Source organism: Glycine max, chromosome 11, assembly GCF_000004515.6.
Source record: "Glycine max cultivar Williams 82 chromosome 11, Glycine_max_v4.0, whole genome shotgun sequence".
NCBI classification, from domain to species: domain Eukaryota; kingdom Viridiplantae; phylum Streptophyta; class Magnoliopsida; order Fabales; family Fabaceae; genus Glycine; species Glycine max.
Genome location: NC_038247.2, coordinates 15,378,768 through 15,404,787, shown reverse-complemented (window position 1 = coordinate 15,404,787; position 26,020 = coordinate 15,378,768). Strand labels below are relative to the sequence as shown.

Sequence of the window (26,020 nt, the reverse complement as noted above, 5' to 3'; positions counted from 1 at the left end):
GAGAAAGTTTGAACTCATTTTCGTATAGGACAAGAAAAATGATCACTAGGAATAATACTAACTCTCCCTTTTACTTTTGATATATCCCAAAAGCCAAAGGTTTTTTTAATTGCATTCTTAACTGTTGTTCTTTAGATAATGACACTCGTATCGATTATGTGATTTATTTATGAATTTTTTTGGAGTTACTTAGTAAAAATAAAAAGTGATTTGAATTATCCAAGGTAGTAAAATAACAATGTAGTATTAAGAAAAAAGTGTAAAAATTATACAAAATTTCATTTAACAATTTATGAAAGTTTTTTTTTCTTCTATACTAGCATATAGACAATTAAAAAGGAAAAAACAATTAAAAAACAACAATTAAAATAAACAATACAAAAAAATCATGTTATGAAATCGGTTCATAACTAGTTCCAAAAAAAAGAACGTTTAAAAATTAATTTCCAGGAATCGATTTCTAGATGTGTACAAAATAGTACTTTTGACTTCTTTAAGTATTGTAAAAAAATATAACCAAAAAACATAAGTTAAAAAAAAATTCTTTTCCTCTCTTTGTTTCTTTCCAATTAAACATTATGTTTGGATAGATTAAAATATTTTTTTTATTCTTATAAAATAATTAAAGTTTAGATTTAATACATACAAATTCTGTACTGTTTTTTATCCTTATAAATTATAATATGTTATTTTTTAGTTTGAAGGGAGGATTGGGTGATTCCAAAAGGTAAGTGACATTTTTATAATTTAAATTTTTTGAAATATAATTTATGGGATTAAAAAAGGTGATCTTTGAGCCCTCTTCCCTCACTTTCTTCAGCGTGCTGCAGCGGTGGCTGCTTCACGGATATTTCGTGCGAGGAAACGTCCTCCGACACGTGGCCGAACGGGAACATGCCTAGCAAGAAACCTACAAAGAAGCTTGTTCGCGATTATGCAAATGCCAACAAAGAGGAATTAGTGACATTGTCAATGGCCTTTGATATGTTGTCTACGTATGAAATAAAAATAGAGATATCAATGATAAACGGAAAGAACAACAGAGACCAAAAACAAAATGGAAAAGAAGGAGAAAAAACCCTAGTGAATTTTACGTGATAAGATTTGAATGTTTAGAGGTATTGATTGATGAAATTTGATGATTTGAATTATTATTATGATTATTATTGGTATCATGATTCATGGTGATGGCCACTGGCTTTTCTTGTTGTATGGCTCCTTCAAATATTTTTCAAGACCAATTTTTCCCTTCTTCTGAGTTTCCTTCACCGGAAGAAACTGTTGGCTTTTTGCATTAGGCTTGGAGTGGAAGTCAGTTAGCATTAACTATATGATATATGTTCTTTGTTGGGTTAATAGTATTAATTGATCGACTAACTAGTAACTTTATACAGAACCCAAGCTCCCCTCTTACAGGCCATTAATTTCAGAAAAAATGAAAAAAAAATATGGCAGTTTTCAACCCACATAAATTATTTTTTTTAAAAAAATACATTGGTTTGAATATGTTTAGATTTATCCAAACTTAATTTTTTTTAAAATAATACATTATAATTTTATTGGAAAAAATAGATAATTTTTTTTACTGAAACTAAATTTGAGCTATAACAATTTTACAAGACTAAAAATATTTTTTTTATTGAACTGATACATTTAGTTTTTTATTTTAAAAGAATTATACATTAAGGTTGAATTGCAAATTTTATTATTAAATTTTCATTATTTTATAATCCAACTTTCATAATTTTAAAGATTTTACCACTCAAAAAATTTTTCATAATTTTTTTTCATTCAACTTTCAACATTTCACAAATTTAACCATTTTATTTTTTATTTTTTTTATAATTTACCATCACATTATAACAAAATGATATAAAACATCATTTTTCTAGATTTTTATACATAAGTTATGAATATAATCAATCTATATTAGATATAATTACAACCAATATTAAAAATCAAAATCATTTGTCTTTAATAAAAAGTTTTCAAAATCACCTAACTTAGTATATAGTTTACAAAATCAGTTTGTTTGATAAAAAAAATCCCTCTATAGTGATGAAATATACAATAGTTAAAAACTTTAATGATAAAATTTATAAAAATAAAACTTAAATGATAAAATTTAAAAAATAACAAAAAATTAAATAATAAAATTTATAATTAAGCCCAACATTAAAAAAAAATGTTAAAAGACACTAGTTAGTTTGTAAGACCCGATATTTATCACACACATACGACACGAGTCATTTCTTAGATAATATTATATTTTATTTTATCTCTTACTAGTTACTACTATTATTTATCCTAGCCTACAAGAAATGAATTTTCTTACACACACGTGAATTCCATTCGGGCAAGGGTAGCATAAATAAGACAGACAGTGAGAGAGAAAGAGAGAGGAAGCTAAAGCGGCACGTGCCATCAAGTGTGCCTGAGTGGCCAGGTGTAAGGTGTTGAAGGAGGGCCCTTTGGTGTTGAGTTGAAACAAAAAACTCACCCACCGTTAAAACGTTTGCACACTTTTCTCCTTTCTCTATTCTTCTCTTCTCTCCTCTTCGCTTCCAAAACCCTAATCAATCAATCCTTCTTTTCTGGTCAGTCACTCAACCACTCCATCTCCATTCTGTCTTTTTGTCCTTTCTCAATTTTCAAAATCACAATATTAATCATAACCATAATTTACAATTACAATCATCACAATTTTCCGTTGTTTTTTCTTTGATCTTTTCGATCCACACACGATTTTTTTTTTATTTGGATGCGTGCGTGCGTGCAGGTTTGGGTTCGCGAAGGGTTTTGATTTTTCGGCGGCGGAAAATCTTGGTAAAAATTCGTCTTCTTAACCAAATAAAAAAGAAAGGTTTTCTTCTTTAAAGTTGGAGGGTTGGGTCTGATGAGAATTGTTAGGGGAATGCAGAGATCGCTTTGCGAGGAATACTACTGCTGCTGCAACAAAGATTCGTTCTTCCCAGGGGTTGGCATCACTGCGCCCAAAGCCAGAACCCGCGACAAACTAATCATCCAAACCCTCTGAAAATTCATCCAAAATTAGGGTTTGTGTTGCATTACGGTACGGTGTGAATTGAAATGACTCGCGTTTTGGTTCAGAGGGGTTCTTCCGGTGGTGGTTCGACTTCGTCCAACCCGAACCGGAGTGGTGGTGGGTCTTCTTCTAATTCCTCGGCGCGGGCGGAGCCGCAGGTTCCGGTTTTGCCGGAGAATAGCGACGAGGTTGTTGTTGGTGTTGTGTCGGATGAGGTTTTAGAGAGTGGTGATAAGGGAAAAAGTGACGAGAGTGTTCATTTTGAGCAGGGTGATGGATCGTGTGACGATGGCGTGGCTGCTGCTGTTGTTGTTGAGAGTGATGTTAGGGAGGAGATTGTGAAGGGGTTGAGTGGGCTTAGAGTTGGTGAAAGGGTTGTTTCGGAGAGTGAGGTTTCGAGTGGGGATTCTTCTTCCCTCCTTGTTGGTGGTGGTGGTTCGTGTCCCCCGCCGCCTCCTGTGCCGCCTCCCAAGCCTTCCGTGACGGGGAACTTGAATCCGAGGAGGAGTGTGTCCGGGAGTTTGAATTCCGGCATTGTGGGATCCTCGAGGAGGGCGTGGCCGGTTGTTTCGGCTAGGACTTCGCCTGCTGGGTCTAGGCCGTCTTCTCCCAGGTCACATAATGAAAGTGAGGGGTACAACAGTGCTGATGAGCAGAAGCCTTGCCTGGTTTCATCTTATGATGATTTTGTAAGTTGATCACGTGTCTTGATGAATAAATGAATGTTGCCTGTGTTTTGGATTTCTATGTTGCTATGAGTCTTGGTATATGATTCTGTTTTTGGCAGTAATGTAGAGCTGGTTCTAAGGAGAGATTAGTAAGGAGTAAGGGACTAAGAAATGTGCTAAGATAAATTGGCCAATTCTTCTATGTTATAAGAGAATAACCATGTTAACTAAGAGACTATTTAAGTATCCCTTTAGCATTTTTTTCCTTGTTATGGATACATAGTTATTGAAATATCATGATGGCATATTTGTCGACTAGGTATTTATCTTTTTAGAATATTGATATAGTGGTATTTCGTCCTAGTTATTGATACAAAGTAATTGAAATATGATGGCATGCTTGTCAACTAGATTTTTATCTTTTTAGAATACAGACATGCTACTGTCTTGCAATTGGCTGATTATGTCACACAGGGATTGAGGGGATGTGTCTAATTTGTATAAAACTCTTTTCATTATTGATCATTTATACTTTACATTTCTTATGCTGGAAACCCTATGTTGTGTTGTATCTTGATGCTTGCTTATTCTAGTGCAATCTTGTCTGTTAAGTTTCTCCAAGTCAAAGGTCCACCTTGATAATGTAATTCTGTTGCATGACAGCCTTTACTGAGATCCCTTATGTCATATATATGTATATATATGTATGTATGTATGTATTAAAAATTCAAACTGATATCGACATCTATCCCAGGAAAGGGAGCGGCAGTTTGAAATTGATATCAGAAGGGCAAAAGGTTATGAAGTCAAAAAAATGATGGAGGATGGAAATTGTCTTTTCCGAGCTGTTGCAGATCAGGTGTATGGGGACTCTGAAGTGTATGATTTGGTCAGACAGATGTGCATAGATTATATGGTATGATAATGTTGTATTAGTATTTATTTGTGGCAAATATCCATACTGTTTCTGCTTCTGCTTACAGTAGAAGGTAAATCTCTGATTAGCTTCACTGATTATTCATTTTATCAGAAGCTGATTTAATTTCTATGGGTTTCAGTGATCTTATCAAACAGTGTTGATTTTTTTAAAGGATTTAGTTCTCTTTAGCATTTGTATCTCTTAAAGAATTATTCATATTTAACATATTAGGAAAGATCCTACCATATATTTTTAAGGCTGTCAAAGTTTTAGAATATTGGATTTTAGGTTTCTTGTTTTAGGGTGTATGTACTAATGGTTGGTTAATGGATTCAAGAAAGTCCTGTGACTTTTTCTTTAAATTATTTATTTTGCAGTGGCTAACACATGCCTATTTGCACATACTGGTAGAACTTGCTTCAATTATTCTTCAATGTCCTGTTTTGTTGCTTTTAGATTTTTTTTTCTTGCTTTGTTTTTCATAAATATGTTGACTCTAATTCAATTGACAAATTGTTGGCTATTTGAATTAACTTCTTAATATGGTATGACATTTGTTATTTGTAATTCTTTTGGTGGTTCATCAGTATTTTGACTCTGCCTGGTGTTTTAAGTATGTTCATTTAGGTGAATGGTGATACTTCCTTGATGTTTCCCATGCGCATACATTGTTGCAGTTTTCTTGAACTTCAGAGGATTAAGTATTTATGGTTTTATATTTTCAGGAGCGAGAGAGAGATCACTTTTCTCAGTTTATAACTGAAGGCTTCACATCTTACTGCAAGAGAAAAAGAAGAGATAAGGTATGTGACAGTATAGTTGGCAGAAGTTGTTTTTCTTGGTTCAAGGAAAAACCTACAGTTATTGGGATTTTAGGTTTGTGTTTTTGCTTTATTTCTCTCCCTTTTCATTTGCTATTGATTGTGCAGAACATTGTGGTGTAACTGGTCAGTTTTTATTTTTAACATATTTCTGGGTTTTAGCAAATTATTTCGAAAACAGTTTAGAATGTTATACCATTACAATCAAAGCTGCAAGCTTGTCATTGAAACTGGTTCGAATTAAGCAAAGAGCACACTATTAATAAACAGAATTGGAGAGATCCAGGACTCCTAGCCACAATACTAACTCCCTACTGAATAACTCCTCTCAGCCTCTCTTCCTATTTATAGGCAACATGCCTTATCTATTTCTTCTAACTCAGCTTAACTAAGGCTCTCAACTAACAGACCTATCAGTACTCCCCCCCTAAACATTCAACTTGTACTCAAGGTGATGGCTTGTGGATGTTGAAATAAAGTCCCTTTTGTGTTCTAGACTTCTAGTTATTTGAAACAGGATGTCCTAATAGAACCGTAATTTATTCAGTATTTTCCTCTGCTTCCCTTGACATAAATATGTCTGCAACGTCTCTTATGATGATGTCTTTCACATCAATGTTTCAGAGTTTCACAGATAAGAGTCATTTTGAAGTTTGAACGACTAAGTTATGCTATAAATATCCAATCTAGTACTTAATGTGTTGAGACATTATTTTTCATGTTAGATTGTGCAAAAATTCATTGCTTTATTCCCTTAGATATTCTTGCAAACCCTTATAACTTCAGACTTTCTTGTTCTTTCTGCATTGTCAATAATGTGGATGTGGATTTTCCTTATAAAGAAATTAGGGGGAAATTAAATCTGGCTCTTCCGGACAATATTTTCATAATTGATAATTAAAGGAATTCTATGAATCTTTATTAAGTCATTATTAAGGCAGTTGAATTAGTGCCATAGTGGGGTTTGAACATGCCTTGGTGTTCAATTTATGAGCTTAACAGCTTGTAATTTTCTGCACTTATTCCTAGAAAGTAAGCTTGTGTCCATTATAGAACTACGCTCGAATATGGATGTACTTAGAAAAAAGGTCAAGTGTATTAATAGTTTGGTTATATTGTCTTATTAGCATTTTCATTTGAAATAGTTCTTTTGACAAGTCCCTTTGATGTTTTGGTATTTCCATTTCTCATTTTGCAGAGTAAATTATGTATACCTATCTTTTTCTTACCCAGAAATTTTAGTTTTACATTAATTTTTTCTTGTTGATTAAGAGTAAAGCATAGCAGTAGTCTCTCTTGTAGAATTTATGATGTCAACAATCATAAAAGATGCTTAGAAATTGTAGCATTGGCTGATTTTTTGTTGGATGGATGGATGTATTAAAGGAAGCCTGTGTCATATTCTTGAAACATAGTTTGTTGTATTGAGTTGTGTCAGACTAGCAGACTAGCGGTAGTCTCTCAAGTGTAGCGTTCAATCAGTTCATACTTCATAGCAATGTTGTTAATGGCGGATGGCGGTTCATGGCGGATAGCCAAAAATCCGCCATAAAAATATGGTGGATGTCATGACGGACAAAAAAAATAAAATATACATATATATAAACTCATTGAAATTGAAAAAAACACAATGGATTGCATTCAAATAAACTAAAAAAGTTAAAAAAATTTCATGAGTTCATACAATAATCAAGTACCAACACCAAATAAACTCATTAAAGAGTTCAAAATAAGAAAATGATAAAAACATAATGCAAAGTGCAAAGTGAAGGTTGAGGCTCTAGTCATCTTCTCCAATCCCAACATAATCATCTTCGTTGTTATCATAAGGTAATGGAGCATCTCCCTCTCCCTCTTCTCCATCAGATGCCTCAAAATTGGCCTTGATTTCTTCTTCTTCTTCAGATTCAAGTTCAATATTTTCCTCAAAATCTAGATCCTCATCATTTTCTTGGACTGCTTTTTGCTTCCTTGATGAAGATCCTACAACCATTGCCTATTTTTTAGAAGTTTGGGCAGCAGCAGCACTTGTTGTTTTTTGCTTTTTCCGCCTAGTATACATCCTACACTCTTCAACCCTCGAAGCCTCATACACAGTTGTCCAATTTAGAGCATCATCATCTTCAAATACCAAATCATTTCCAGCATCATTATCATCATCTTGATCCATCTCTCCCACGAGCCATTCATTGCACACATCAATATCATTAAGAGAAATTGGATCAATTTCATCTCTTGCATTATATCTTTGCTTCAATTGTTGGTTGTATTTGACAAACACCAAATCATGCAACCTCTTGTGCTCAAGCCTATTTCTGTTTTTGGAATGAATCTACAACATAACAAATAAATGCTGATTTCAATCTCAAATATACTCCAAATAATACTTGACCATCAAAATTAAATAAAATTAAAAAGTATAGTTAGAGTTTTGTCACAATTACTTGCTCAAATACACTCCAATTTCTTTCACATCCTGAAGCACTGCAAGTCAAACTCAAAATTTTAATAGCTAGTTTTTGTAAATTTGGAGTTTGTGACCCAAACATTCGCCACCAATATGTTGCAATACCAATTACCAACCATGAGCATAACTTAGAATTCTGAATTATAACATTAATACATAAAAAAATAGTATAGTATTTGTATTTGTCATATGGTAAAAGTTTCTTACTAGGAGAATGGGTTTTCCTTTGAGCCATTGCAAAGTCAGAACCAAAGTGTTCAGCACCAATCTTGTAAAGATGCAACTCGGTTAGAATTTTCTGTTGCACTTCAAATTGTGGAATCAACTTCTTAATGCAATCAAACAAACCATTGGTGACCTCAAAATCAAACTCCAAATCAGTGTTGTCATAAAAGAACTCTGGATTTAAGAAGTGGGCAGCTGCATGCAATGGCCTATGAAGTTAACAATTTCATTTTTATCAATGATTGCAAACACATCTTTGTACTTGCTTTCATTGTTGTTGAAAGACTTGATAATTGTTTCTTTTGCCTTGTCCATTGCTTCATAAATATAGCCTATGGCTGGTTTCCATTCACCATCCACAAGACGAAGCACTTTCACAAGTGGAGTCATGACTTTAAGAGTGTAAACCACACTATTCCAAAAAGAAAGCATGAGCACTACCTTTTCAGCTTCTTTTCCCTTAGGATCCTTAGATAACTTGTTTAAGGTCCATTCATCAAAAGTAAACATCTTTCTAATATTGGCTTTCTCTTTGTGGAGCCTTTCCAAGGTTAGATAAGAAGTGGCAAATCTAGTAATAGCATATCTCACCAATTCACTCTTGTTTGTAAAATTTCTCAACAAACTTAAGGTACTAGAATGGGCATAGATAAACCTAACTAGATTAATTCCCCTTCAAATTTTCTTTCTTATTAAGGGAAGCTTCCCAATATCTTCAAGCATCAAATCAATACAATGAGTTGCACAAGGAGTCCAATAAATATGTTTTCTTTTCTCCTCCAACAACTTACCCGCTAAAATATAGTTGTTCCCATTATCGGTTACAACTTGAACAACATTCTCTTCTCCAACTTCCTCCACAATGGCATCAAGCAACTCAAAAAGCTTTTCACCTGTCTTTACAAAATCAGAGTCATCAACAGACTTCAAAAACATGGTACCAGCTTGAGAGTTTGTTAATCAAAAAATTAATGATGCATCTTTGTTTCTGATCAGTCCTTGCATCGGACATAATAGTACAACCATACTTGACCCATTGCTCCCTGTGTCCTTTCATCAAATTTTCAGTATACTTGACCCATTCCTTCTTCAGGAGGGGAGCTCTGATGTCATGATAGCTAGGAATGGGCAAATGTGGCCCATATTGACCAATGGCTGCAATCATATTCTCAAAGCTTTTCAATTTAATGAGGTTGAATGACAAACCTGCTTGGTACCAAAAGCGAGCAATATGTTGATGCATCTTCAATACTTCATTCTTATCCATTGACTCTATGTTCATTTGCCTCAACATCTCCATTTTTCTCTGATTGATTGCATTTTTTGGATTCTTACAAAAATTTGCCATTGGTCCTTTTTTAGTTCCACACTTTGTCTTTGCAGGAGCATTACAAGAGTCCACAAACTCATCATCTTCACTTCCATCACATCCAATTGGTTCACCAAATTTAAAATCTCTTATATTTGCCATATTACCATTGACAGAAGTACTGTAAGTGGTCCCACCTTTTTTGGTAGCCATATATTCCTTCAACTCTTCGACTACATTTGGTGGAGTTTTCTTGCAAGCTGCAATGTTACCCGACTTCCCAATCAAGTGTTGTTTGGCTCTGGTTCTTCTTTCCTTTGTGATTTTTTCACAGAAATTACAAACAATTGTGTTTGTATCCCTTTCAACCAGTGAATGACAATATTTCCAGCCTGAGTCTGTCTTATTTTTCCTTGTTGCACTTGCAGTAGCAGCATCGGATGATGGTTCAGCCATTTAAAAGAGGATTGAATAGAGAAAAAATAAAAAATGTGGTGTCAAATAGAAAAAAAAATAAAAATGGAACTGTCAAAAATAAAAGAGGGTGTCAAATAGCAAAACGAAAAAAAAGTTGCAGACATATAAAAGGGGTGTCAAACAGCAAAGACAAAATTAAAAGCTAGTGCGCACCACTGAAAAACGCAAACGCTGCGACGTTCGCCGTTGTTCGTGCGGGTACGAGGTTGGTTCGGCGTCGCCTTTGTGGGGTCGTCTGCTGGTGCTCGTCGCCGCCGTGGGGTCTTGTGCCCGATGCTCGTCGCTGCTGGCTGCGTTCTGCGTGCGGGGGGTCGCGGTTGGATGCGGGGGTTCACGTGGGAGGGCTTTGTTCTGATTCAAGCTGCATGGGAGGGCTGCGCTTTTAAATAAATTACCGGGTAGGGTTGGATCGGGTCAGCCCAACTCCTACCGTGAAAAAAAACCAAAAAAATCCGCTATTTCCGCCATGCCATCATAACAGCCATGGCCACCATTTGACAACACTGCTTCATAGCATTGGCAATCGTGGAATTTATTGTTGGATGGATGTATTAAAGGATGCATGGAAATAGCCTTTGTTATGCTAGGCTCTTGAAATATAGTTTTAGCTATGTTATATGGGGTTGTCTCAGAGACTGAAAACCTATATGCTCTGCCCAAATCTTAAGCCACCACCCTAAGCACTTAAGGAAAGGTAGTTGAAAGTTATAAGATTTTTGTCAGTTGAAATATGGGAAGATGAAATTGCATTTATTGTTTATGCACCGTCTGTGTAGCCTTCCTTTTTAACATTATTAGAAAATGCAGTTTTAATCTGATTGAATGTGTTTATAGCTGTTTTAAATTTCCAATTTAAGAAAAACTCATGTTCATTCTTCTTGGCAGGTCTATGGAAACAATGTTGAGATCCAAGCCATGTGTGAAATGTATAATCGTCCAATTCACATATACTCCTACACGACAGGTGAGCCTCTGAAATTTTGATGGCTGTGTGAATCTGTGATTGTTTATGTACTATTCAATAACATTAACTATTGATGCAGAACCTATCAATATCTTTCATGGAAGTTACAACACTGACACGCCACCAATACGATTGAGTTATCATCATGGGAATCATTACAACTCCCTTGTTGATCCACGGCGCTTGACAATTGGTGCTGGGCTTGGGTTCAGCAGTCTTCGTGGAGTAAGTACCATGCCTATTGTTGCATAATTTGCTCTCAATTCTCCTCCTGTGTTGTGATTTTAACATTTTATACTCTAATGAAACATTAAGAGTTTAGGTTTATCTGCCAAACTTAAGATTGCACTCTGCAATTAATATTTATAGGAAACCTCAACGATTTTAGGGCTCAGAACTATGGAAGTTGTCACGTTAACAAATTGGTTTGCTAATAGTTGATGTCCCATTTTCAATTTATGATGCAGACAAATGTTGACAAAGATAAAGTCAAGGCTGCTATTAAAGCTCAACAAGACCAACAGATCAATAATGTAAGTATTTTAAATTGTTATATAGTGAGAATGACAATTTTTTAATTTGATAATGACAATTTTTTAATTTGATGATGACTAATTTTTATCTTCTTGCTTTCAACAGGCCCTGTTAGCCGAGGGTCGGTTTTACTCTGATCTTGAGCTCACAGAAAAGGAAATTGAACGCATGGTGATCGAAGTTTCTCGAGCTGAGTACCTTGCAGATAGTGCATTTAAGCAACAGCTTGGCAATAGAGAATCCTCTACCTCAAATGCTGAACCATCATCTTCTGGAGCAAGTGAGTCTCTTTGACACTTTTATACAAGTTGTTCTATTTCCTCCCTAAAAATAGTATGTTACATCCCAAGGTTTAAACAGTGTTTTAGAACTGAATGTGTGAAATTAAGTAAAACTTTATATATATATATATATATATATATATATGTATGTAGCTAACTATTTGTGTGTTGATGAGAGCAGCAGGATCATCGGGCACTGATCGCAAGACGGAACATGGGAGAGAGCATGGTTCTGATCTTAGTAGCGGTATGCAGATGTTACTATCAATGGGATTCAGTTACATGCAAGCGATTGAGGCTTACAGCATATTTGGGGACGATGTTGATTCAATGGTTTGTTACCTGTTAGAAACCGGCAGTAGCAGCAGACGTAAAGGCAAGGCCACTGAATGACATGCCATCAAGTTAAATAAATATCTATATCTATAGTTTTTGAATTGCAACCAAATCAGTTAAATAAATAACCCTGTATCAAGCTACTTACTCTGTAGTTTAATTTGGTATCTGGCATATTTATGACGGATATAGAAAGAAAAAACTGAGCAATGATACAATTTTATTTGGCTAATGATTGCAGGTCATTTTATATTCAATCCATTTTTTTCCCTTGTGTTTTTATTCCAAGGCTAATCGCTGATGGATATTTAGACAAATTAATTCTCTTTAAAATTAAGTGCCCATGGCCATGTTATTCTTAAAACTGGATTTGTGTGTCCTGTTTCTTTAAAAATGATCTTTGTTAATGCCCGAAAGGGTTTTTATATGAAACATTTTTATTAATTTTTATTTGCATTGGAATTAAAGAGGTGTTACTTATGGAACAAATTATACAATTTTTTTTCTCTATTTTCACTAAAACTTGTTTCTTATAAAAAAAGACCGAACGGGAGTAGTAACTAATGTTTGCGCTACTTTGATATCGAGGATTATTTTTTTTAGCTGCACTGATTTCAAATTTGACTCATTTCGTTACTATTTAATTTTTTTATTTGTATTTTCTATTGGATTTTGTCTTTGAACCTGGTGTGTTTTTTGTGATCACAAATATTTTTTTTTTGTCTTCATCCATTATTATTATATTTTGCTTGTATCATGTGTGCATTTTTATTAGTTTATTGATTTTAGATATTTAAATTTAAAAACTTGTGATAAGATATTTCTTATTTTTACTTTCAAGTTATATTCCTCTTGTTTTTTTAGTAAAATTGTAATATACTCAAGGCAAATGCACCTCCAAAAAAACATTTTAGTTTATTCATTTTTTTAGGGGTCACTTTTATGTTTTCTATCCGAATTCTACAATAATAAGCCACATTTTGTTCGTCCTCTTCAATTTCTGGTCCTTCTATATTATCCTATCCTTGTACATCATTAAAAAGCTTATAAAAATAATTCCTCCATCACTCTTCGATGTAATTTGTGACCAGAAGTTCCCCTTTTGTATCCTTCATTGTCTTTTCTCTATTTTTCGCAAACTTATATATCTTAGTTCTTCATTTTTTTTATCAATATATATTAGTTTGTTAATTTTTGTTGACGGGAGGATTCAAACTAATGACCTCTTCTTTCCTTCATCACTAAGTTAACTTTATATCTTTCTTTGTTCTTCATTCTTTATCGCAAGCTCTTTGTAAAACTCTTTAAATGACTATAGATTGTGCTTCACTCACTGGTTTTCTTGTCTCTCCTAACATTTTGATACTTTGTCCAATTTTCAACATGATTGTTCATGCAAGACATTTAAGAAACATTTTTTTTCTTATCTTTAACATCTTTGTTACCAACAAGATTCTTTTTCTCAACTCAAAACCTATTGAAAAATTATTCGTGTTCTATTTAGGGTGCTACTAATGGCCCCAACTAAATTGTTCTTGGCCCCTACCAGCCAAGACCAATTACCAAACTACCCTTCCTCACATCCTTTCCTTTTTCATTCTTCTCTCCCTCTTTATATTTGACAAAATTTCAAAGCCACTTGGATGGGGAAATATGAATGATGGAAATTAATTTTTTACCAGTTTGACCTTTTGTATAGAGTTGAGCCCAATGATGAAAATGACGGTATAGGGTATAATTATGATGAAAATGTTGGTGAAGACATTGAGGGCCAAGAGCAACCTAGTTATCCTGACTTTTCTAGTTATTTCACGACTAATGAGGTATATATCATGAGACTTTTTTTATATTTGTTTGTGTTTTGAGTTTTGTTATTGAGTCATTTTTTTCAATTCTTTTAGGTTTTTCAAGAGTGCAATAATTTGTTGAATTGGGCTTGACGTGTGGGAAAGGAGCACGAGTTTGTGGTTGTCTCATAAGTCATAAGTAAGTAAAAAAATAAATAATATATTGGCTTGTGAAAAGGGGGGGGGGGGGTCCAAGGGAAAGTATAGATAGTACATAGACAAGTTAGTGCGCAAGTCCATTGGAACAAAAAAATGTGGGTGCCATTTTAAATTAAAAGGGAGGTTTGTCTGAACTATAGGGGAGAGACTTACTACGAAATGTGGTTTCCATCACCATAAAGTCATAGAAACATTGTCTGGTCATTCATATGCTAGTCATTTAAGTAGTGAAGAAAAAAAAATCGTGATTAACCAATTGACCAAAATATGGTGAAACTTGATCAAATTTTGTTAACAATCAAAGATTAAGATTAGACGAATCTCAACACCATTAAAATCATATACAATGCACATTAGAGATATTGTCTCCAAGAAAGGGGTTCAAGAATAGAAATACAACATCTGATGAAATTGATAAAACAAGACCAATATGTTTATTGGTTTAAACGAGTAGATACTGAAGATGTTGTTAGAGATATAATGTGGGTACATCCAGATTCCATCACTTTTGAACTCATTTTCAGCACTGTTGATTTGTGATACTACTTACAAGACAACATCTTCCATTACTTCTAAATATGTAATTGAAATTTTTAGGAAATTTTATTTGATAATCTCATTGCTAAAGAAAACTACAAATTCTGGAAGAAAAAAAATGCAAAACGGAAGTGTGCTTCCATTATGTGATTAGTTGAAATTTATTAAAAACCACTAATTTTAATAAGTTTTGCTTCTCAATTAATGTTTTTCTCCTGAATTTATTAAAAAATTGGTGATTTTTAATAAATTTCAATTAATCCCAGAGAAAGTATCCAAAAGAGAGTGAGACAAAATTACAGATTCTATTGTGCACAACTTTTGCTCACTCTTTGCAGTGGAAACACAATTACATTGTAAATTTGAGGGATTTGTAATTTGGGAATTTTGAGATGGTGGGAATGCTATTGGAGCTAATAGCAACTCTCTTCTATTAATCAACAAGTTTTACGTACCATCCTCCTTAACGCCGTTCTTGGGAGACCAGCTATGGAAAATAGGCGGAGCTTCATACTCAAGTCAGCTCCCATAATATTGTATCAAGTCCCCTAGTCCATTCACTGAGTTTGGGATTTTGGTAACAATTATAGATTAAAATTTTTTAATTAAAAAAAATGAACAGTTGACACGATCCGGACAAATTAATTTAGTATAATAGATATTTCAATTGCAATCTTATGCAATGCCAATTTATTAAGCATCCAGCAAACTTATATTTGACAAATTAACCAATGGGATCCTTTATTGAGCCGAAACTAAGTAGCATGCAAACAAGCCTTGCCTATAACAACCCGGGTAACCTTGTGTTCACAAGGCATGAATTAGTAAGCATTTTTCTTCCACAACAAAAATGCGCCAAATGAAACGGGCAAAAAATATCAAAATTTTGGCGTCGTTAATTTCGCACAGCCAAAACAAAATATCTTGCTGTTTTTATCCACTAAAGCAACCAACTTCAGCAAAGGACGAAAAAAAATCCGATACAGAGCTTTTTCATTAGAAACTTCCATCCTAAGATACTATTTAAAACTTCAGAACTATGTTGGAAAATCCTGCTAGCCACTATGCAGTTTTCACTTTTCGAGAGGGAGGCCGCCGGAATAAACTGATTAGATCATCAAGACCCTGTCAAACAGCATCATTAAGATTGAGTGCATACAAATCGGATAACTAAAGTTTTGAAAATGATGTTAGATGATAAATAGATACCCTAGTGGTGATGACCAAGAAACTGAAGAGCACAATCAAATACGATCCCAATACTAGTAGCAACAGCAAGTCAAATGTGACACTAGCAACCTGCAAAACCATAAAACAATTACTCAGCAACATTTAATTATGAAGCCATAAGTAAAATGCTCAAAGCATGTTTCGATTAACATTTTGGAGCCTTAAAGAACCTTTTTGGACACTTCTAAGAGATTTTGAATAATTTTTTTTTCTAAGAATAGCTCAATCAAAATGCATTTATTTAAAAAATAATACAGATTTTGTTTGTTGTGAAAATTCCCTCCTTTTAACCAAGAAAGGACGTCCTTTAAAAAAGACAAGGGAAAAACAGGTCAGTCAAATAACCAAAAAAATGTTGCGCCCATTGAAAAACACTAGATTACAAACATGGTCAGGACTCAGAAATGAAGATCGTCCAATAAGCAAGACTCTATCAATGATCCATTAAGTTGATTCAGCCGCTAAAAATAGCTAACTTTTGTATACAGAACAAGATGCAAACAAAATAACTTCAAATACCTGATAAATGTTAAGCTTTGTGCTGGTTGAATCATAGAAAGTGACAATCCCATCAAGCACATCTCTATGCAGATTTACGTCATCAGTATGATCTTCTAATTCCTACATACATGTAAGACACTTGGGTAAGTACAGGAGTGGAACTCCAGGTATTGAGAATTGAGGAGTGAGCACCCTCAGCTTAACATGAATTCTTTCTTGCGATTGAAGATTTTTTTATATATATTTTACATTAATTTTAGATTAATTTTATGTTCTATTATAGTCATGCCGTGTCTTCATGATTTTTAAATTTGCCACATCTGTATCATATAGTATGTGTCTCTTGTATTTGTGCTTCCTAAGCTACAAAGATTCCCTTGGCTGATCCACAACCAGAACCATCTTATTGTGGGTAATCCTTTAACTTGAAACAAAAGTAAAATCCATGATAAGCAAAAGCAAAAATAATGCAATAATACCTTTTTCAGTGCCATGACAAAAGGATCACTTTTTGAGAAAAATGGAGCTACTCGAGGCGTTTGGGACAAAACATCTAACCATGATCGAACATAAGAAGGATTGACAGCCAAGTTACTGTTGTCTGCAAAGATCTGAATGTTCTTTCCTTGATGTCCATAGATATGCCTCTGTAGAAAGTAGATCGGAAGACTATTTAAAACAATGAAGTTGGCTTCTCATAAAAAATATATGAACTGATGACAGACGTTTCATCAAAAGATACTGGGAATCCAATATATCTCTAATGTAATTTTTATTTCTGGGCAATTCTTTAAAAACAGGATAATAACTAATCAACTAAGTTCATGAACTTCTACTCAATTTATACTACAGCCTCACTGATTAAGCCAGGTTGCAATAATCAATGAAGGTTGTGCTTGACCCCTTTTTTCAGCTTTTTTCTTAAAAGGAAAAAGTAGGTCAGACATTTTCTGAAAATCTCTTCAAAGATTAAGCAACTTAATTTTTATAAATGGTAGCTTTTAAGAAAAAGGATAGGTAAAGGAGAATTCATAAAAAAGAAAATTACTCTCCTCATTCTCTTTTCTCTCTCCCCACTCTCTGTTCTCTCTCGGGTCACCTCTTTTAAGTTAAAAAAAAATACTACTTAATGTTTAGAGCCAAGCAAATCAAGGATTATCTTCATTAAGCACCAAAAGTAAAGAGCCAAGCATAGCCAAAGAATAGGTTCACAAGAAATCAACGATTATCTTCATTAAGGCATATACCCAAAAAGTCAACGACATGAGCACTTCAAATTTCAAAAATCTTGTTATCATATTAAACACCATCAACCACAACTACAACTATGAGATTGTCACAATTCCTATAATTCAATCAAATCAGGTAACAATATAAAAATTGGCAAACATCATGTTTTTACTTAAATGATGGATAGTGAAAAGATGAGGTGGAACACATGAATCCATGATGGAAGGAGAAAGGAAGCAAAATATGTGCCACGAGTAACTCGCTGTTTAAGTTTGAATGAATCAAACTACAGAGTGGAAACTTTGCATATTCAAGGAATCATCTTAGTGAAATCTCATCAACAACCCTTAACACAATGCTATTATATACAATAAACATCATGTCATTAATGAATTGGCATCATCCATATGCAGTGCTACACGGGCATTAATAATTAGCTAAACTTAGCGCCATTCAGGGGTATTTGTTGGATAAGACAAAGTAGAAGGAGCCACAGTGCCCACACAGGTAATAATCAAGTCAAATTATTCTGGCTACCTTAAAGTCAAACTAATTCTGGCTCAGTAGCCTTTTTCTTAATCATAATGGAGCAAACTAATGCCATGTATAAAGATAAATGCCCATAATAGAAGCATCAAAACATGCAAACCACCTGGTGCATATATTAAAAAGTATCTACCCAACAAACTCAAATATTATACACAAAATCACATAAGAGATAAGTTTTGACATTATTAGAAATACACACCAACAAAATATGGTGAATAAAATACTAGATTTTTCAAGCATAATTAAGAATCAGTGCCCAGAGCAAACAACAAAACACTCCTCATAACTCTTACGCCAAATTATGAGAAGGAAAAATAATTACGAAAACATCAAAAGGTTACATTCCTAATCTTTTGGGGTTTTCTTGTGTGTGCATTGACTTCTACTTTTTGAGGTAAAATTAATCTTACCGCAAGACTCTCAGCAATTAATTTCACACTTCTGACAATAGCCGCTTCATTGACAAAATGCCTGCAGAATGAAGCTCAGTATTAGAGTAGTACATTAGTTAGGTGACAGTTAGAAGTTAGTTAGCTGAAGTTCTGTCTATAAATACAGAAATGTACTCTCAAAGTCAGTTGGCTAAAAAAATCACTTTTCCCTTTTATCTGATTTTCATTTTCTCTTTAGATTTCTATTATTCAGTCAGCAAAAATGTACAGAAATAATAAAATTCTTGCATTTAGGTCCAGAAATGAACCTTCCATCAACCAAGCCACCAGTCTTCTCTAGAAATTCAGGTGCTGTAGAGAGTTCAGAGAGGGTGGCCGCAGTAACTCTCAGCCTTGAAAACTGTTCATGCTCCCAAGCTACCTACAGCAGATGACCATCTTTAATAACTATTAGAGGTAGCATTTAGACAAAATGCAGGAAGCATGTGCTTGCTATCAGGAAATACTTCAATAAGACATGAAGCACAAGCTGAAATGATTAAGAACAGGAAGTGGAAACCAATAGGCAGCTGTAGAAATAAAATAAAATGGTTTGACATCAGATTAAAATAAAATTAGAAGAAAAGATGCATTGCAGTTTCCAAACCTTTTTTCTATAAACATGTAAACCATATATAAGGTGTTTGAACATGGTAATATTGTAATAAAATAATGGGACAATAGCATTTGTCTGAAAATACAACCACATTGAGATTGAGCAAAAGCTAAGTATAAATTACTAAAGAGCTAGGCAGGTGAAACAGAACACTGAGAATATATCACTTACTCGGGGATTGGAAATGTTAATTTTCTTATGCTTCAGATTCACTTTAAAGCCTAATTCTTCTGCAACACTTGAAAAATCCTACACCATATTTTCCATTGAAAGTCATGAAGATAGAACTGTTAGAAAATCCATTTAGTAAAGCCTGCATCACTTTGACTATTCACTTACTTCATGAATTTTCTTAATAAAGGCATTTTCTGGAGGCTTAGATACATGAATCCACAATTCATTTTCCCAAGAGCCAATACTATCCAAGCAAATAGCATAGTCAATGCTCTCACGCAGACGTTGATCAAAGCTCCTAAGCCACTGAAAAATGCAGAATTGTATGTAACCAAAACCATAACAAAAGGGAAGGTTGATTGCGCGTTACAGTTCTATCAGCAAATAAATGAACTTCCAAACAGGAAATATCACCTTATGGGTTCCATTGTAGTTATAAGGCCCACCAGACGTTAGCCCAAACAGCAGATTGTATTGTCCTCTTGTCTTTGGATTAGAATATAAGAGAGAAAACAACCTAGCTACTTCAAGAAGAGCCACAATGCCACTTCCATTACTATCGCTTCCCACTGATAATGCCTACAATTACATATATTTTAGCATAATCATACATTTCAAACAGTTTGGTTTTATAGGTAGAATTCATAAATAACATACAGGAGCAGCCCCAAAGGTGTCATATGAAGCAACTATTGCAATGGTGGGTAATTGATGAGCATCATCATCTGTCTTCAGTCCTGCCAACCATCCCTGCAATCATATAAAAGATGCATCCAACATCCATACAAGCTCTATTCAAAGAACAACAATTTTAAAAGACTTATGACATTGAAGATAGATTGTAAATATTTTCTGTGTAATACAGAAGCATATGTAGGAGCATAATCATTTGTACTTACATATCACAAGTTGTGATTACCATGATGTATGTGAAACATGTCTTTAAGTGTTCTATTTTATCAAGAAGAAGCTGTATTTTTCAATGCTTAAATATAAATCACAAGTGCACATTTTAATATCTATAATTAATCTGCAACTTGCATAAACTTTAGAAGATGATCATTCAAGCAATTAAAAAAAAATAGGCCTATAATGAATAAAGTGTTCTTGGAAAAAAGAAATGATCAAGAGGAAGAAAATAATAAAAGTCAAAAAACATTATCAAACACTTAATAATACAAGAAGAAACATACAAATCAAAATAAATTAATCCATCAGGAAGTAACTGACGAGTTCATAAGCGTATAGTTGATTATTAAGCAGGTTTCTATAAGTTTACAAAACATTATCAAACACTTAATAATAAAAGAAGGAACATATTCACCATCCTGGAAAAAGAATAAGACAAGAAGCAGATTATATTCATACAACATTAGTTTTATTTATCATTTCAACCACATTGAATTTTTCTAAAAAGAAGGTTGAACAAACACCTGAATATTTGTAATGGGAGGAGATACAACTTTCTTTGGTTCTGTGGCCGAAACAACAAATTTGTATCTGCAACATCTCAAAAAAAGGGAAAGAAATCATTGAAAATGTCACTTCCAAAAGAACATAAACTTGGTAATGCAATAACTCAACATACATGCAAATTGACTTACTACAGACAGAAACTCCAAGAAAGAGAATTAAATATAAGAAAAGCAGCAACTATGAAACAAATAGATAATTGAAACATAATCCAAACCAATATAACAGAAGGTATTCAATAAAACAAGATCTAATACCCAGAAGTTGGAAATATGCAAGGTAATCCCATATGTAAGATCCAATGGGTCAAGTCCTAAAGTTCTTTGATCATCTAGAAAATTTTACAAAATTTAGTTAAAGTAGTGAAAGCTTTATTCACTGATTTGAACTCACCCGCCAGTTGTTGCTGTAGCAGGCTGACCAGTGACATCATTCTTCTTGATATCAGTTAACACAGCATCAATGTTATCATCCTCGAATGCAAAATAAACAGGATACTGCAACAAGATGCAGCACCTAAGTTAAAATTCTCTCAAAATAATAAAAATAAAATGATAAGAGGTACATGATAATGTAATGGAAGTGGGGGAGGGGGGGCAAAAACTAATTGTAGGAAACATGCTACCTCATATTACACGGAAAAGGATGTCATGTCACACATACTACAGCAAAAAGCATTTATTATTTTTTCCTTAGATAAATGGGAAAAACATCAATTTATGGAAGAACAATTAAATTCAAAGAAGTGCGCCTTTCATTTCTCTCACACACATTCAAAATAATAATAGTAAGCAGCACACTGATATAGGTCTTCTAGATAATTGAGTAACCAAATTCAGCAGTTCATTACTTATGTTGCCCATTGACTATGAGACTTTTAAGAATGACTAGAAGTCCATGCTGTAAACTAGAAAATGGTGCTAGAGCAGAAGCTAGGTGGAAAGTAGAAGTTAAGAAAATTTACTCACAGGTAAGTTGGCATGTATAAGTATTTTTTCAAGTTCATCCAATACATTCTTCAGCGGTTCTTTACTCTCATCTTGATGATTACTTCCCATACCATCTTTGTTTTCAAAACTGAACATCCGGGGAAGCAAAAATATTAAACCCCCAAGAGGCTTGCTTTCAGCAATATACTCTGCCATATTGCAGTCACAAGATTTTAATCTTGTTAAATAATAAGTGAGACAAAATGACATTCTTCAAATAATGATCAACATAAAATGACAGGGACAAGAAATGTTAAGCATTCAACTAGAACAATATAGAACACGGTTCAAACTTTGAATAAAATGGATGATATCAGGGTTGGGGCAAAACACAGCAACCAACTTGTCAACTTTATTAACACAATAAAAATATAACCTTTCTTGCTTGCCTAGTGAACAAGAACCTCTTCAAACTTAATACCGACAGCATATAAGCTAATAAGGGTGCATTTGGAAGAATAACACAAGTAATTGTACAAGTGTTTAAGAGAGTTTATGAAAATGGCTTAAAATATGTTCAAAAGTTGTTTTCAACTTATTTCCATAAGCTCTCCAAGATAGCTTATAACATATGAAAAGAGTTTAACCCTATTTTCTCTTCAATTGTAGAAACAACTTATACATAAGTGTTTGCATGATAAACATAAACACTTATTCAATAAGTGCTTAATTAATTAGTTTAGCTAAACACCTCGTCACCTCTAACTCTAAGTCATTTTTACAGGTATACAAAGTAAAGTACTTCCCATAGACTATTATAAGTAACATCTTAACCAATTTAATATTTGTTATTCCCATACGGCCACTAGCACTTTCTTCCTCCTCTATATACTTCTCAGACAAGTATGACCTGTTTGGATAAGCTTCTCTAGAAGCACTTTTAGGAAAAGAAAATAAGAAAAAGAAACAAGATGAGCTTCTCTATAAGTTAAAATGAGCTCTCCATTAGCTGATTTGTAGATGTCCTCTCATCTTTTAGAGAAGTTACATGAGAAAGCTTCAACAAATTAACTAATGGAGAGCACATTTTTACTTATGAAAAAGTTCATTTCATTTTTTTTCTTGTCTTCTCTTAGAAGTGCTTCAAAGAAGCTTACCCAAACAGGCCCAATATATAAATCCTTTTAAATATTATATGATGATTTCTTCCAAGAATTATGCAACTTCATCTTTTCCGTACGCAAGTGGAAAAAGATAAATCAAAATTATCAATACAAAAAAGAAAAAAAAAAGTATTGAAGCAAAGAAATTGTCACGGTGACACTGCAACAACTCTTCTGCAGTTTCGCAAACACCGCCCCTAACTCACGTAATTCTGAATTATGTTTACACATCTAATTCACGCACAACAAATGTGTTTGGATGAGAGTTCACAAAATTGATTTTGAATAAAAATAAATTTTGGATAAAATTGATTTTGAAGTGATTTGATTTATATTTGAATTTTGTTATTTTGCTGATTGTTTGAATGTTTTTATTATAAATGTAAGTTTGTAGTAAAACTCTTATAAAACGTTTTATCTAAGGTAAAAGTTACTTAAACTTAAAATCAATTCTGGAACTATAATCAATTCCTCAACACAGAACCAAACATATGAAAAATTACTTCAAATCAAGTTAAGTGGTGTTTCAACGTGATTTTATCACAAAAAAATAATAACAACAACAATAATAATAAAACCTAAAATTAAAATTTCTTTAAAAAAAAGCATAAAGTAGAAGAAGAACCTTTGACAAAAGACATGTTGAGTTCACGAAGCGGTATGAGGAGGACGGTGCGAGAGAGATCGGCGTGCGGAGAGAAGTGGAGCGAGGCGGCGTGGTGGTTGAGGCTGGCGAGTCGAGATCCGAAGGGGACGCCGGACATGTCGTACTGGATGAGGCGGTAGACGTCGACGACGGTGGCGCCGTCGCAGAGGTCGACGCAGGCAACGAGGATGAAGACGAGCGCGATGACGGAGTCGAACAGCATTTCACGCTCGCGAGGTTTCCTTGGCGCCATAGCCACGAACGTGAGATCAGATCTGCTGCTGCTGCTAGCTAGGGTTTCCGAATTTGCGATTGACAAGTGGATACAACACTACACGACGATGCCGATCTACGCTTAAATATGTCAGTCTGTTTCCATCGATCAATATAATAATATTAATTATATTTATTTTTCATTTCAGAAGAAGGTAGGCACAAAATTATGCTAGAGAGAAAGTGACGCTGATTCAAGAGGGAGAAGATGAGGAAACCACTCAAACCAGGTTTAGTAGTAGCATAGCCACGGTTCACTATAGTGACTTAGTGAGAGTAGTAGTGGATTTTCTTTTTCTTTTTTTCCATTTTAAGATACTTTCTTTTCTTTTTAAGATTTTTCCTTCTCTTTCAAGTGAGTCTCGATGAAACTAAGGAAAAATATTAGGAATAAATCTTCTATTCATATACGTGGAACAAAATTTTGGGAGAAACAAAACACACACTTGGTGATCTTTATGTTTCGAGGAACTATACGTACAAGGATATCTTATTTTCAGAAGAAAAAAATACAACCACAATAACATTTTAAAGAAAAATTATTTTCACAACTTTTTGAACAACAATGAAAAAGGGAAAACAATATAGAATGTGATAGAGAAAAAAAACATTATTGAAATTATTTTATATATATATATATATATATATATATATATATATATATATATATATATATATAACCCCAAATGTTTTTTAAATGTTCATATGTTTGGTTGGATGGCTCGGGACGTTTGAATTAAATTTCATTAAGTTATATATTTGTGAAACACTTTGATTAAGTTGTGTTTCAATAGTAATTTTGAGTTTTTTTTTAATATGATTTGAGTTAAAGTGAAAACAAAATCAATGATCAAGAACTTGAAGTCTTGAATAATTTGCGTGTTATTAAATGTAATAAACATGATGCTGAAAGAAAGAAAGAAATATATTAGAGCAATCTGTTTAAATATTTATTTAAAAATGTTTTTTAATTAAAAATATGTTTATATAATTTTACGATAATTAAATAGTTTTAAAGCAACACAAATTCAAAAAATTAATTTTAGTATTTTTATTTTTTGAATGATTTTTTTTAGTATTTTTCTTAAAATTTAAAAATACTCCTGCACAAAATTTTTACAATAATGGAGGACATATTCAAAGTAACTTTCAAGATCAACTAACATGTATGGGCCGGAAACAAAAATTAAAGAGAAAACTCGATTGAGCTTGAGCATTTACTTATCTCGCAATTTGTTTCAAACTTGGCACCATGAAAGCTATCATTAGATTTTATTCGTAAAATATTTCAGTTAGTTTTGTTTTTTTTATTAGCTAAAAAGACTTTTTACTAAGTTAATCTTCTTAATAGTTTTTATCATTTCTTAAAATGATATTTAAAATAGTTTTTTTTTTTGAATATTACTTTCTAGTTTTTATATTTATTTTCTTTTTATCTTTAAATATTTATTAGATTTCATTTTTAATTTTTTCTATTTAAGATTAAATTTTATTATTTTTATTCTTTATATAATTTTATATTTTTCAGCTACTTCAATATATAATTCTACCATATATTTATAATTCAATATGATGGTTTTTTTAACTTTCAGCTAGGTTTGTGAAACATTAGTGTTTTGGTTTTGAAAAGAATACTTATTTATAGTAAAAGAGTTAAACGGTTTCCTCAAATATGATATTCCCTTTACGTGCATGGGTGAGGATTGAAGGTTAACGTTAGTACGTTACCATTGGGTATATACAGGCTAATTAAGATTTTTGGACTTTTGGCCATGAATCATGATTTGCACCGTAAATAACTAAATATTAATGAACCTTGTAATAAATGCTTTATTAGTAAAGCTAATGAAAATAACATCTGATGGTAGTTGCATAACAATAACATAGAGTCACATTGGGTTGTATTAATTGAAATAAACCATTGATTTTGACGAAGAGAAAGAAAAGAGTGAGGGCTGAGCAAGAGAAAAGATTAGTTTTTTTCTTCTAAACTATAGATATTTTTCACTTGAGACAATCATGTTTAAGTTAGATAAGATAGATAAGACCATGTGAAAAAAACAAATGTGACAGAGAGTAGTGATGACATGAAATTATGCAAGGGAAATATTGAGAATAACCAATAAATACTCCTACCATTTCCAAGATTAATTAACCTGATTGCTAACACCCATGCATGGTTCAGCCATGTCGTCAATGTCAACCTCCTGCCACA

General features: G+C 33.3%; 2 protein-coding genes across 4 annotated transcripts; one reads left to right on the top strand and one right to left on the bottom strand.

The window, feature by feature from the left end:
- The first annotated feature begins 2,402 nt into the window (after positions 1–2,402).
- LOC100780250 (OVARIAN TUMOR DOMAIN-containing deubiquitinating enzyme 6) lies at positions 2,403–12,279 on the top strand. 3 transcript variants are annotated; one of them, XM_003538057.5, is made up of 10 exons: positions 2,403–2,597; positions 2,780–2,826; positions 2,921–3,735; positions 4,469–4,630; positions 5,359–5,436; positions 10,818–10,896; positions 10,976–11,121; positions 11,364–11,429; positions 11,536–11,710; positions 11,893–12,279. In XM_003538057.5, the coding sequence occupies exons 3-10, from the start codon at positions 3,091–3,093 to the stop codon at positions 12,102–12,104; spliced, it is 1,563 nt and encodes a 520-aa protein (XP_003538105.1). In that variant the 5' UTR covers positions 2,403–2,597; positions 2,780–2,826; positions 2,921–3,090; the 3' UTR covers positions 12,105–12,279. The 3 variants fall into 3 exon arrangements, with proteins under 3 accessions (XP_003538105.1, XP_025980239.1, XP_040862925.1); XM_041006991.1 differs by having other exon boundaries at positions 2,446–2,597; positions 11,896–12,279; XM_026124454.2 differs by having other exon boundaries at positions 2,405–2,597; positions 2,780–3,735.
- Positions 12,280–15,466: 3,187 nt separating this feature from the next.
- Positions 15,467–24,234, bottom strand: LOC100779713 (nicalin-1). Its single transcript, XM_003538056.5, has 14 exons — positions 23,512–24,234; positions 21,763–21,932; positions 21,188–21,291; positions 20,755–20,821; positions 19,979–20,071; positions 19,736–19,900; positions 19,487–19,627; positions 19,319–19,396; positions 18,801–18,913; positions 18,511–18,571; positions 16,801–16,968; positions 16,340–16,441; positions 15,800–15,889; positions 15,467–15,715 (listed from the first exon to the last, which is right to left on the bottom strand). The coding sequence occupies exons 1-14, from the start codon at positions 23,783–23,785 to the stop codon at positions 15,653–15,655; spliced, it is 1,689 nt and encodes a 562-aa protein (XP_003538104.1). The 5' UTR covers positions 23,786–24,234; the 3' UTR covers positions 15,467–15,652.
- Between the last annotated feature and the right edge of the window lie 1,786 nt (positions 24,235–26,020).